The 14,578-nt window shown below is 43.2% G+C and overlaps 1 protein-coding gene across 1 annotated transcript in view; it reads right to left on the reverse strand.

The window, feature by feature from the left end:
• Positions 1-14,578, reverse strand: part of LOC124805264 (probable cytochrome P450 301a1, mitochondrial) — a gene marked incomplete at its 5' end in the record, with an annotated part of 97,700 nt that overhangs the window by 16,153 nt on the left and 66,969 nt on the right. The window contains one exon of the mRNA XM_047265775.1: positions 3,401-3,570. Within this exon, the coding sequence (XP_047121731.1) occupies positions 3,401-3,570 (170 nt within the window). The remainder of the gene's footprint in view (positions 1-3,400; positions 3,571-14,578) is intronic.

Raw genomic sequence — 14,578 nt, forward strand, 5'->3', positions numbered from 1 at the left:
TTCCTGTCTGTTGTGTGTGTGCATGTGAAATGATTACCACTGATTTTCATGTTAGTCTAGGCGTCATGTCGCACATTATGTGTTGTGCAACAGCAGCAGCAGCAGCAGCAGTTTTCTGAGGCACATAAATTTTTCTAGGAACAAAATCAGTGTCCTAATATTGTAGTTACCCCAGTATTGCCAGTTAGGAGGGCAGGTAATGGCATAGGATGGAGACAAAGAGCACAATGCTAATGCTGCAAAGTATTCTCCACTTCTGTATGTGCAGAACACAGCATGTACCTACCTTTTTACCTGAGAGACCAGTATACATGTTCAGTTGTTGAAAACTGTTGTTGGACCCTACTCCCAAATACTGAAGGAGTCATTCTAAGAAAAATTGTCCTGTCTGTATGAGAGGCAACCTAAGGTGGTTATAGGAAAAGGGGCCAAAGTACTGACGACCCAGGTTCAAGAAACAGTGCATGCCAAGCAGTGTTGTATATGCATGTGTGTTCAGCTGTGCTGAAAAAAATATAAGTATGCTAAAAAAATACTAAAAAAATGTAGGTATACAGAGTCTTTGATAGTCAATTTCTTTCAAACAACATGACATATAGCTAACATTCATGATCAGAATGAATGTTTTCAGTAACTATACCATGTTATTGATGTCAGACCGATCAAATTGTAGCTGTCAATATGTGGGGAGTGACAGCTGCAAACAATTTTTTGACACTTCCTGGCAGATTAAAACTGTGTGCCAGACCGAGACCGTGCTACTTTCAGTGTTCTTTGTCTTTACCCTGTAAGGTCTCTACAGGGTACAAGTGAAGAGCTGTTAGCTCTACATACCATGGTAGTTACTGAATAGTACCTATTTGACCTATCCTTTGGACAAATAGAATATCATGCAAAATGAACCTGACATATTCACACAGGTAAATTTTTCTACCTTGCCACATTCCAACATCCCTCTTCCATCCACAACCTAATGGAGAAGCCAAGAGAATCATCCACACTTTCAAAACTCAGATGAAAAGATATCTCCAGGATCACTCCACCAATGCACCACTAACTTTATTTTTTGGGCAGTTATAGGTCCACACCCACAGGAGACAAAAGTTATGTGGAACTTCTCTGAGGATGGCTACCCTGAACCCTCTTGAGCCTACTCATGCCAATAACACAGCCAGCATCATCACTGACTGCTTTCAAGTTCCATCCCAGCACCTTAGCATGGACGAAAGGATTTGGTCAGCAACCAGCCTGTATTCTGGAAAAAATCGTTTAACACTGGGACCAGAAGGTTTTTAGAGTGCAGCTTCCAGGCTTGTACATGCCTTTTGCCCCACTGCCAGCTGACTAACACCATACCACAACAAGAGCGACTTACCCTAGGTTTCATACATCCCCAGAGGCTGCCTTTGCTGGACTATGAGAGGTCGCCCAGTCACCAGCCACAAGTAATTCCAGATGAAAATGAAGACATGCTGCTGGCTTCTCCTGCTCCATCTGCTCTGCTGCCAGAGTCCACACCATGCAACCTTCGCCTCTGGCCACGATGTTCTCATCCATATACTCTTGTGCCCCAAGTCATCAATTGGAGGAGGACCCCATGTATGTGGTGTTCATTCGCAGCAAATGCTTTCCTGTTCCCCAAGGGTGAAGGGGTGTGGTATCCACCACTATTAAATCTCTGCACTGAGCAGTGGCCCACTATTATGCACAGACAAAAATTCCTTGTTGGCTGCACTTCTCTGTGCGCAGCCCACTGTTAGCATTGCAGGCCTCCTTCAGGCACACATGCTTCAAACCACAGTGATTGGCCACTCATAACATTCAGTGACTGGCTGCCTGGAATGTACAATGACCCCAACTGCCAGTTCCATTAACTATGGTGCCTTATTTTATGCTGCTACTGACGTCTACAAGCCAGTTCTCATTGTGTGATGTTCTGTTCCACAACCAGGAAGTGCTACACTGTGGTGGACCTGCTGTTCAATGTTGATTTGTCTGTGCTCTGGATTTAGAATCCAAATGCTATACCAGAACTTGGACTTAAACGTTCGCTGTTATAACCACCATCAATATATATAATTTTCACAAGTGTTTATCTACAACTCAGAGCCCGGCGACAAAATTATTTTGTATCAGTGTTGTCCCAATAAACTGTAGAAATGTGCTGACAAGATGTGGTACTTTTAAAGAAAGACATATCCCCCCCTACACTAACACCCAACCACCCATTCACACACACACACACACACACACACACACACACACACACACACATTCTCTCTCTCTCTCTCTCTCTCTCTCTCTCTCTCTAATCCCCATTACATCACTTCCTTGTCCACATGTATGCAGGGATTTACAGGAGCCCAGAAAACAATTTTAACATACAGTACTATTTAATTTATATTACATCTCACCAAACTACAAACTCCTTGTTGTCATGAACTTACTTTAGCATGCACTGGTTGTATGATCTACACTATCCATTTTGCAGTCTTTGGGATTTGCTAGACATCTTACTGCCTTCTTTCGTTTTGAGTGTACATTGATAACAGATTTTTCTGATGGTTATGTGAAATATTGCAAGATATAAGAACTGACACTTGGACTTCTTGCTGTTCATGATCACCAAGGTCTTTGGTTATGCACAGGTAGAATAGTACTACCAGTTTCATATTCATCTATAGCACTGCTGTTGCAGTCTTCAGTCCAAAGACTGATTTGAAGCAGATCTTACAATAGGACTGCATGCCCTCGGGTAATATAATGGTTACAGCTTTCTTTGCTTCCAGCAGTTCACAGTCTCAACATAGCAAGGTCATGTTCACTAATTTTTCTTGTCAGCCATATTGACAGTTGTCCCTGTAACTACTGAAAATGCTGCTGTCCCCTTCAAGAATGATATGATTGTCTGGCCTTTCCACAGATATTCCTCTTTTGTAGTTGGCCTTCTATATGGCTATCTACATAACTGAAGCAGGAGAAACCACCCCACTTTGGCAAGGTTCATGGTTCTTTGGGGGATTCTTCAGAACACCGATATCTATTTGGTATGTTTATGGCTGACTTGCAAACCCTTTACGCAATTGTCAGTGACCCTGTTTAAGGCTGGCATATTTCCAGTATCATATCAGAGCAACCTGGAATTACTGAAACAGAATCATCACTTCAGCAGCTTTTGATGCACTGTCTTGTACTCGTATAGCCCCTGTAACTCATTTGACCTCTGTGACTGGTTGAGGAAATATTGCACTACACTGCTGCAAGCAATGATAACTGAATTTCAATTTGTTCTAAAGATACTCACTAAATTTTCCTTTGCATTGTTAATTTAATTTGAATCAAATAGTTCTTATGAAGGACATTACTGTTTAGCATTATTATATGGCTGAAGAGTACATACCTGAACACTTCCTTTATAAAAGCACGCAAATAATGCATCTGGTCTAGATGGCTGGAGGTTATATGTGTCTCAGCAGATGGCAGTAAATTCAACAGTTCTTGATGTATTTTCTCTTGTTCAGCAGGACGTGTTGCCAGCTGGTATAGAATGGAGCATACAGCCATAGAAATCTGTAAATATAAAAACAGTTTGCTACATAACTTTAACAGAGAAACAAAGACAATTTTAGGATTACTTTAAACAGAGCTTATAAACTGCTATGCTATTTTTGAAATACAGACAGTGAAATGATTCAGCAGCAAAACAATCACATAAACATTAAACATCTGGCTCTTGAAACAAGAATTACTGTCATTCTGAACAAAATGGCCATAAGAAGGGATCCTGAGAGAACAGCTAAGTTACTCAAAAACCTGAAAGAATAAAATATTTGGAAGAATGGAATAATGACAAAGTATGAAAGACAAGAAGTACATTGAGAGGAAAAATGCAATAATACTTACAAAAACTGGAATAGGCTCATCATACAAGAAATCTAAAAATGAATGACAGCGACTGACTCATCCTTTTATAGTTCCATGATCAATCAACCTTATCTTTCTGCTAAAGAATTTCACTTAACTTTCCTCTGTATATTTCTATTCACTTTTCTTGAATGTTTTAGAAGCAGACTATATGTACCTATATTTTACACATCACTTTAAAAGTTTTAACCACCTAAAATACCTATAAAATTATACACAGTATCTTGTCTTTTTATAGTCCGTTCTATAACAGAATCAGTGCCCAAGTGACCAGTTCAGCACTGTAGAAGGTAAACAGTTCTACAACACATGGAATTAGTGACACTAATATATACACCTGGCCAGGTAACTGAGCCCATTAAAGTACCTTAATCTAGGGCACAGGAAGATGTGACAGCCCGGAATCAGATCCACCTCGCAGATTAATGGTGGTGGCCAATTTGCTGGCCAGTCTGTGTGTGGTTTTTAGGCACTTTCCCACACCCACACCAGTATCTATATCCCACCTCAGATATGCAAATCCTTTGAAAAACGATGTCATATTTGCCCATGTGATTACACCAGATGCAGATGAAAGTGGAACTGAGAGGGGAGAGGGGGGGGGGGGGGGGGGGAACCTGGCAGTAGCTTTGATATGCAACGTCAAACTGCCTACAGCAGTTAAACACCTGATGGTTTTACAGAATGGAGTAGGAAAAGTGAACAGATGCACTGTATTGGTTTTAATATGTATGTTTCTCAGCTATACTGCATAGCTATAATGTATTCTTTTTGATATATTCCTTATACCATTGTTTCACGCCAAAAATCTGAATATGGGATTCTCCCAAAACACATTTTAAATGAAATTATTTTGGTGATCAACCTGAATGTTTTGCAATTAAGTGCTAGTACACTCACAGAGCTCCTTACACAGTTTTCATCTAAAGTGATAAAATTACAATATTTGGACAGATTATCAGCATCATTAGATGTAAAGAAAACTATTCACTGAATAGTGACAGTATTGAGTTGTTGACACACACACACACACACACACACACGCACACACACACACACACACACACACACACACACACACACACACACACACACACACACACCTGTACAGGAACAATGTAGCTGTTTGTATATGCACCCCAGTATGCCGGTTAACAATTCAATGCTTCCACTATTTGATGAGTAATTTCCTTTACTCCCATATTCCCACAGGCATCTGCAAAGGAGGTGGGGGGGGGGGGGGGAGGAGGGGCAGGAAAGAGTGGGCATTTCATTTGTCACCACCTGGACTGTGTGGAGATACAGACTTTGTATTCATAACATAATTCTCATCCACTTATAACAATGACTGACTGCAAATCTACTGAACTGCAGATCTAACAATGCTGAGTGCAATGAAAATAGCTTTTCTTTTCTCTCTCTCTTTTTTTTCTTTTTGTAGTGGTGGCAGATTCTGCATCATTCTACAGTGAAGGTGAGTAATGGAACAGTATGGAAACATAGTCCCCAATCATCTCTCTCTTGCCCTCCTCAGGCTGCAGAAAGGAACTGTTTTGTCTGTCAAAGAAGACCGATGATGGTTTGTGATTATACTTTCAGTTTTACAGGACAGAGTGATTTCAGTACACTCTGAACAACAGGAACATCCTGTACTGTAGGAGTATACATCCTTACTTATTCTACAAACTCAAATACCAAATACTATTGTCTCTGCTAGAAGAGAGAAAAAAGTGTAAAATTTCAAAGAAGTCTTCTTCAGGAGTTGGTAGCTTCTCATACTCCATGTAGTGCAGTACAATGCAAATACAGTCATAGACCTATGAGTCTGGCAGTTGAGCTGTGCTGGTATGGCTGATCAATAATGAGACAAAGTAGAGAGACAAGGAGTGCCTTGGTTCAATCCAAGGGTTTCAAAAGTCAATTGTACTAGCAAATTTTTGGGGTGGCTTTCAGACAGTTTCTACCTTCATGTAGTCATATACTAACCCTGAATTATATTTCACATAGCTTTCAAAATTCATTTTGCGAAATGCTAATTGAACAGTCAGTATTAAAAAATAGATAACATGAAAGTAATGCAATACATCCATTAATGTGGTAATGTAAGGGAACAAATTGTTACAGATGACATCAAAGCTGAATAAGCATTATTTAAAGGTTCCCTGTTTCTCCACTTTGTTTATGTTCAACCGGATCTTCTCAACAGGAAGCACTCATATTCATATTAATGATATATGAAACTATATTTACCATATTTTGTTGAAATTTGCTCAATATTTAAGTATCAAAAGTGAATCTATCAATTATTTCAGATGCAATATTTTATGTGTATTGTTCTTTAGTTCATGAAGCATGACTTGTTTTGCAGACCTGCTGAATCAGTTATGACAAGAATTTCAATTTTAGAATCTTGGCTCCTCTTGGATAAATTTCCGTGTATGCCCATGTTACTTGTAATGGGACACCCTTTTCTAACATAACCTTTTTTTATAGAAGTGGCCAATACCAGGATTAATCCTGAATCTGGTGTAGGTGAACACTCTCAGCTGTTTCACTGAAAGAATTTCATTTTATTTTGTATATGATGTATTAAATTTCAGACTAAAATGTATAAAAATAAATTAATTTGTTACACTCTGTGTCAATAAAATTATCCTTCTCTTACAAATATTTGAAAATTATGAAATTTCTGGCATACTTAAAATTCACATAATTATTTATGCAATCTAATGCTAATTATTAAATTGTTTCTGGCCTCATTTACAAAATAGTGATATATTTTAGTGAAGATTCTTCTTTTGTCAAGAAAGTTTGCAAAGTCTGTTGCTTTGTAAACTCTTTGGAATATTGTGAGTACTGCAGAGTGTTAGTAGTAGTTGGCATGTCTCTGACAGAAATGCATGTTTTTTTTTTTTTTTTTTTTTTTTTTTTTTTTTTTTTTTTTTTTTGTCTACAGCAACATAATTGATGGTTGGATGAAAATGGAGATCATGAAGTCAGTGTGATATTGAAGAATGGGATAAAATAAAAGAAATATACAGGCAAATCTTCATCAGTTATTTAGTCATCAGGAGCTCACAATGTTAAATCAAAGTTTCAGCCACAAGAATGTACCCCTAGACGCAAACCTTCGAACCAACAAGAAGAGAAAATGAATATAAGTAAAAAGCTTTTCTTTTGTATATTGTTGTGACTCGCCGATCATTCAAAGCGCCGACGGGGATATTACGCGCGTCCTCTACGTGCGGCGCTGTCTGCCAGCCATGCAGCGGCTGCACCACCTAAGCGGCCAGCCGAGCAGCGGCCGCTAGACTGGGACTGAGTGCTCATTCGAATGTTAACGCGTGCACATGTCTTGCTTATCAACTTACCCTGTGACATATGTGTTGTGTCGTTCTGAAATATATGTGTTCAACTTGACGTTATAACAATTGGCGACGAGGATGGAATTTTTCCTTTTCACCGTTGAGCCACAGGTTTCCATGGCTACTGTCGAGCAACTCTTGCAAAATCTCCTTGAACAGCAAACGCTTCTAACAGCGGCGATTCGCGATTTCGTCGCGGCGTCAAATGCGGGGCGTTTCTCGTCGTTGGCTGTACCTCCTTTTCCTCCTTACGACGAGACGGCGGAAGACTGGTCTGATTATGAAAAACGTCTTCGACAGCACGTCTTGGCATTTCATGTCACGGACGAACAACCATGTAAGTCTCACTTCCTTTCCTGGAGATCACCTCAAATGTATCGGTTGTTGTCGCAATTGGCTCCTTTGAAGGATCCTGCGTCTTTGTCCTTTGCTGAAATGTGCTCAGTTCTGTCTGTCTATTTTCAAAAGCAAACGCATGTGGTAGCCTCTCGTGTTGCCTTTTATCGTTGTCAAAAACGGCCACATCAATCCTATTGCGCTTGGGCTGCTGAACTCCACGGCCTCAGTCGAAAGTGTCAATTTGTTACTGACGTTCACAAAGAATCCTACGCCGATTCCATGGTACGGGATGCTATTATCCGGTCGGCGCCCGACAAAGAAGTTCAGCAACGAGCCCTTCAGTTGGCAAATCCGACTCTAGATGAAGTTCTCTCCATAGCGCAGTCTTTTGAAATTTTTCGCGCCGCTGGGGCGCAAATAGAGGCGTGGGGTGATGTCGGGGAAATACAACCTCTGTGCGCTGTTGACGGCGCGTGCGGCGCGTCCCCGCCGGCCGACGTGGCCGCAGTGCGCTCCCACGCGCATCCTCGGCCTAGCCGTAAACAACCCGCTAAGAAACTGCAGCAAAACCCCCGGCAACTTCCTTCATGTCCGCGGTGTTTTACGAAACATTCACGCGAGGATTGTCCCCAGCGTTGGGCTGTGTGTCACAATTGCAAAAACAAAGGTCATGTGTCTTCCGTTTGCAAATCCGACCGCATGCATGATGTTCATGAACATGACGCTGATTCTGATTCTGTGTTGTCTGTCAGTTGCACTTCTTCCCTTTCAGGGAAGTTATTCCTCACTGTCCAAATCCATGGTCGAGATGTTCGCATGCAGGTGGATACCGGTTCTGCTGCCACTATAATTAATTCTCAGTCGTATTTTCAGTTGGGTTCTCCACTCCTGTCACCTGTCGCTCGGCAATTACGGACGTACAATAAACAGAAGAGTTCTCTCTTGGGACAGTTTAATGCTGAGGTATCTGACAAATCCATCGTTCGCACTGTTCCCATATTTGTGGTCGACCAGAGTAACGCAGAGAATCTTTTTGGTTTCGATGCATTTCGTGTTTTTGGGTTCTCCATAGATGACTCTGTCAATATCGTCTCTGATGCTATTCCTTATGCCCAATTGGATTCCTTGTCGACGACATTTTCGTCCCTTTTTTCTCCTGGGTTAGGCCATGCAAACGACTTTGAAGCTCATATCACGCTCAAACCCACTGCTCGGCCCATTCCTGTGGCCCTTCGTGATCGGGTAAAACGGGAGTTGGATCGTCTCACTACTTCAGGGGTCTTGCTTCCTGTCACTTCCAGTGAGTGGTCCTCTCCTGTCGTTGTCGTTGCTAAGCCAAATGGTGATATTCGTCTCTGTGGCGATTTCAAAGCCACTGTAAATGCTCAATGCCTCATCGACACTTACCCTATGCCCCGACTTGAAGAACTGTTCACTAAACTTGCTGGAGGCCAGTATTTTTCTAAAATTGACCTGTCGGAAGCTTATCATCAACTTCCTCTCGACGCTGCTTCCCGGCAGTTTCTGGTCCTTAACACGCCTTTCGGCCTCTATCAATACCAACGCTTGCCATTCGGGGTTGCTAGCGCCCCTGCTCTCTTTCAGCGATTCTTGGAACAATTGTTGCTCCCTGTCCCTGGGTGTATCAATTACATGGACGACATTGTTGTCACTGGCTCCACCACTGAAGAACATCTTCAAAATGTCCGCACACTTTTTCATGTCTTACAGACTGCCGGTCTTAAGTTTAATCTTCAGAAATCTCAATTATTTCAGGCATCTATCACGTACTTGGGGTTTCAATTCTCTCGGGATGGTATTCGTCCACTTCAGCAAACTGTCGCTGCGATCGATGCCCTTCCTCGCCCTACATCTGTTAAGGAACTGCAGGCCTTCTTGGGGAAAATAGCATACTATCACAAGTTTTTACCGTCTGCGGCTTCGGTGGCTCAGCCGTTGCATTGCCTGTTGCATAAAAACCTTGCCTTTTCACTGGTCCGCGTCATGCGATGCAGCTTTCCAGAAATTGAAGACTATACTGAAACAGACACCGTGCGTGGCTACTTATCGACCTGGCCAACATCTTGTTCTTGCCACGGACGCCTCTCAGTGTGGGGTCGGTGCCGTCCTTGCCTTGCGCACCGTTTTTCTGACGGTTCGGAACAACCCATTGCTTATGCCTCCAAAACGCTCACGGATGCCCAACAAAAGTATTCTCAAATTGAAAAAGAAGCTTTGGCCATTATTTATGCTCTTCATAAGTTTGGTGTTTTTCTCTATGGATCCAAATTTCATCTTGTTACGGATCACAAACCACTTGTTTCCTTGTTTCATCCATCAACGTCACTTCCCGACAAGGCTGCACACCGCCTCCAGCGTTGGGCTCTTTACTTGTCTCGTTTCAATTATGAAATTCATTTCTGGCCAACGGCTCAACATCCAAATGCTGATGCTCTGTCTCGCCTTCCCATGGGTCCTGATCTGGCATTCGATAGGGACGAACTTTTGTGTTTCCACCTGGATGTTGCCGAGCAGCGGGTTGTGGACGGGTTCCCCATTACTGGGGACAGGCTGGCGGCTGCTACGGGTTCTGACCCTACCCTCTCCCGGGTTTTACGCTGTATTCAGAAGGGTTGGCCAGATCGCCCGTGCGCTAAGACTTCTGATCCGTTGCGGAACTACTACGCTTTGCGCTACCGCCTCACGGCTAGGGATGGTGCTATCCTCCTTTCCACTGACAATGCTTTGCCGCGTGTTGTGGTACCTGCGTCTTTGCGTGCATCGGTCTTGCACTTCCTTCACAAAGGGCACTGGGGTGTGTCTCGCACAAAATCTCTGGCGCGCCGTCATGTGTACTGGCCTGGCATATACTCTGAAATAGCACACATGGTCGCTGCCTGCGGCCCTTGTGCGTCACAGGCCGCTGCCCCGAAGTCATCTTTGTCACCGTGGCCTTCGCCTGAGAAGCCCTGGGAGCGCATTCATGCTGACTTTGCGGGACCCTTTTTAGGTACTTATTGGCTCCTCGTAATTGACGCCTACTCTAACTTTCCTTTCATTGTCCGTTGCACGTCGCCTACCACCGCGGCAACCACCAGTGCTCTCGCCCGCATTTTTTCTTTGGAAGGCCTCCCCTCTACTCTTGTTACTGATAATGGTCCGCAATTTGCCTCTTCCGAATTTGCGGATTTTTGTGCTCGTCACGGCGTTATGCATGTCACCGCCCCGCCGTTCCATCCACAATCAAACGGTGAGGCTGAACGACTGGTCCGCACATTTAAGGCTCAGATGCGGAAACTTCTGACTTCTTCTGCTGCTGATGATGGGCTTCTCCAGTTTCTAGCGTCTTACCGTTTTACCCCCATGGGCGACCACAGCCCGGCTGAGCTCTTACATGGCCGACAGCCCCGCACGCTACTTCTGCGGCCTTCCACCTCACGTCCGCGGGTGCCTTCACTTGGCCGGTTCACCGCCGACGACCTCGTCTGGGTACGGGGATATGGCAGGCGGCCAAAATGGAACCCGGGCCGCATCTTACGACACCGTGGCCGACGCCTGTATGAAATCCAGACGGACACGGGTGTTCCAGTGCGTCATTCGGACCAGCTTCGGCCTCGTGTGCCGGCAACGCCTGTTCCGAATGCCGCTACACCACCTTCGGCTCTACCTGACGCTCGGGATCTTGGCATCTCTCAATACTCACAAGGCAGCCCTCTCACCGTCATCGCGGTGCCAGCACCAGAACGGACGCCACCAGGAGACGTACCCATGCAGGAACCGGATGACCATCCTCTGTCAGAGCCAATCTACTCGCCTCCTCCTCCAACGGACGCCGACACATCGCCCATGTCTCCTGTTATATCAACTGGACTTACCGCAACGGGCAGATGGGTGCATGGGGCCCCAGCAGATTCGACCCCTACGTCTCCTGTCATCTCGACCCGTTATCATCGGGGACACTTCCGTCCGTACGGGAAGCCTCCTCCTCGAGACCTTACGGCGAGTCAAACAACGCCTAAGGACGTTAGCCATCTCCAGGACACCTCCATCAGGACCAGTGCAACAATTTCAAAGGGGGGGGGGGGGGGGAAGTGTTGTGACTCGCCGATCATTCAAAGCGCCGCTGCGCAATTACGCGCGTCCTCTACGTGCGGCGCTGTCTGCCAGCCATGCAGCGGCTGCACCACCTAAGCGGCCAGCCGAGCAGCGGCCACTACACTGGGACTGAGTGCTCATTCGAATGTTAACGCGTGCCCATGTCTTGCTTGTCAACTTACTCTGTGACTTATATATGTTGTGCCGTTCAAGATTACATACTCTGAAATCATTTACATTCTGCTTGAAATTTCCATATCATATTAAAACTTTTTAGAAGTTAATATGTGTAGATAGGGGAGACCCATGGTCTAGAGGTAGTCTGTGTGTGGTATTCAAAATATCCTTAGTCCTGGGTTTGAACCTCACCTCACTTAAATTTCAAATAAAAATCATTAGCAATGGCAGCCAAAGACTTCCAGCATAAGAAGTCACCCTCATTCAGCTAATGGCCTTGTCAAAGACGTAGGATGAGAAAATGGAGATTCAACCACTTTCTTGCGCTTGGGGAGGAAAACTACCCCTAAAGGCTGAAGAATTAGGCAATGATCAATGACATGAGGATGCAGGAGGCAATGGAAAACACTGCATTAAAAACACATATGTGTATCCACAGGACATGTGGCCTGTAATTCAGAAATATTGCGATGATCTCTCCATTGACTATAAGGTTCCAGACTAGGCTCCCTTTCATATCTGTGGGAAGAGACTGACAAGGGGGAGGTGACCACGAGAAAAAGATTGAATAATCAATGAAAGGATAATGTTCTGTGAGTCAGGGGTTCAAATGTCAGACATCTGAACATGGTAAGGAAGCTATAAAATCTGAGATGGGAAATGCTAAGGTTCAGGCTAGATATGATGTGGGTCAGTGAAGTGAAATAGAGATAAGACAATGATTTCTGGTCAGGTGAGTATAGATTAATATCAACAGCAGTAGAATATGGTAAAATGGGAGTAGGATTCATTATGAATAGGAAGATAGGACAGAAAGTGAGTTACTGTGAACAGTTCAATGATAGGGTTGTTCTCATCAGAATAGACAGCAAACAAACACCAACAACATTAGTTCAGGTATGCATACCAATCACAAGCTGAAGATGAAGAGATAGAGAAATTATGTGAGGATATGGAACAAGTAATACAATATGTAAGGGGAGATGAAAATCTAATGGTCATAGGGCACTGGAAAGTGGTCGTAGGGGAAGGGCAGCAGAAAAGGTTACAGGAGAACATGGGGTTGGTACTAGGAATGAGAGAGGAGAAAGACTAATTGAGTTCTGCAATAAATTTCAGCTAGTAATAGTGAATAATCTGTTCAAGAATTGCAAGAGAATGCTGGGAGATACTGGAAGGTTTCAGTTAGATTAACATCATGGTCAAGCAGAGATTCAGGAATCATATACTGGATTGTAAGGCATACCAAGGATCTGATATAGAGTCAAATCTAAATTTACTAGTGATGAAGAGTAGGTTGAAGTTTAAGAGACTAGCCAGGAGGAATCAATGTACAAAGAAGTGGGATACATAAGTACTAAGACATGAGAGGTTGTGCTTGAAGTTCTCTGAGGCTATAGATATTGTAATAAGGAATAGCTCAGTAGGCAGCTCAGTTGAAGGAGAATGGATATCTCTAAAAAATGCTATCACAGAAGTTGGAAAGAAAAATGTAGGTACAAGGAAGGGAACTGCAAAGGAACTGTGGGGAACAGAAGAAATACTTCAGTTGACTGATGAAAGAAGGATGTACAGAAATCTTCAGGGAAATTCAGGAATTCAGAAATACAGGTCACTCAGGATTAACATCAGTAGGAATTGCAGGGAAGAAGCTAAGGCGAACTGGTTGCATGAAATATACATGAAGAAATTGAAAATAAATGATTCAGAAGGACTGATTCAGCACTTCTTTCTTTTTTTCCAATTTCTGTCTTCTCTACAGCTTTTCCCCCCCTACAGCTCTCTCTAGTACCATGGAAGTCATTCCCTGATGTCTTAACAGATGTCGTATCATCCTGTCTCTTTTCCTTGTCAGTGTTTTCCACATATTCCTTTCCTCTCCAATTCTGTGCAGAACCTCCTCATACCTTATTTTATGAGTCCACCTAATTTTCAACATTCGCCTGTAGCACCACATCTCAGATGCTTCAACTCTCTTCTGTTCTGTTTTTCCAGAGTCCATTTTTCACTACCATACAATACTGTGCACCAAACAAACATTCTCAGAAATATCTTTCCCAAATCAAAGCCTATGTTTGATACTAGTAAACTTCTCTGGGCTAGGAATGTCCTTTTTGCCAGTGCTAGTCTGCCATTGATGTCCTCCTTGCTCCATCCATCATTGGTTGTTTTGCTGCCTGGGTAGCAGAATAACTTTGTCTGCTTTCTGACCATCAATTCTGATGTTAAGTTTCTCAATGTTCTCATTTCAAGTACTTCTCATTACTTTCATTTTTCTCTGATTTACTCTCAGTCCATATCCTGTAGTCATTAGAATGTTAATTCAATTCAGCAGATCCTGAAATTCTTCTTCACTTTCTTTGAGGACACCAATGTCATCAGTGAACCTTATCACAGATATTTTTCACCTTGAATTTTAGCTCCACTCTTGAACCTTTCTATCATTTCCACCATTGATTCTTCGATGCCTAGCTTGAGCAGCAGAAGGAAACGATTACATCCCTGCCTTACACCCTTTTTAATCTGAGTGCTTCATTCTTCATCTTCTACTCCTATTATTCCCTCTTGGTTCTTGTACAAGGTATGTATTACCCATTTCTGCCTATAAATTAACCCTATTTTCCTCAGAGTTTTGAACACCTTGCACCATTTTACATAGTCAAACACTTGTCCCAGGT

The sequence above is a fragment of the Schistocerca piceifrons genome, chromosome 7, assembly GCF_021461385.2.
Source record: "Schistocerca piceifrons isolate TAMUIC-IGC-003096 chromosome 7, iqSchPice1.1, whole genome shotgun sequence".
In the NCBI taxonomy this organism is placed as follows: domain Eukaryota; kingdom Metazoa; phylum Arthropoda; class Insecta; order Orthoptera; family Acrididae; genus Schistocerca; species Schistocerca piceifrons.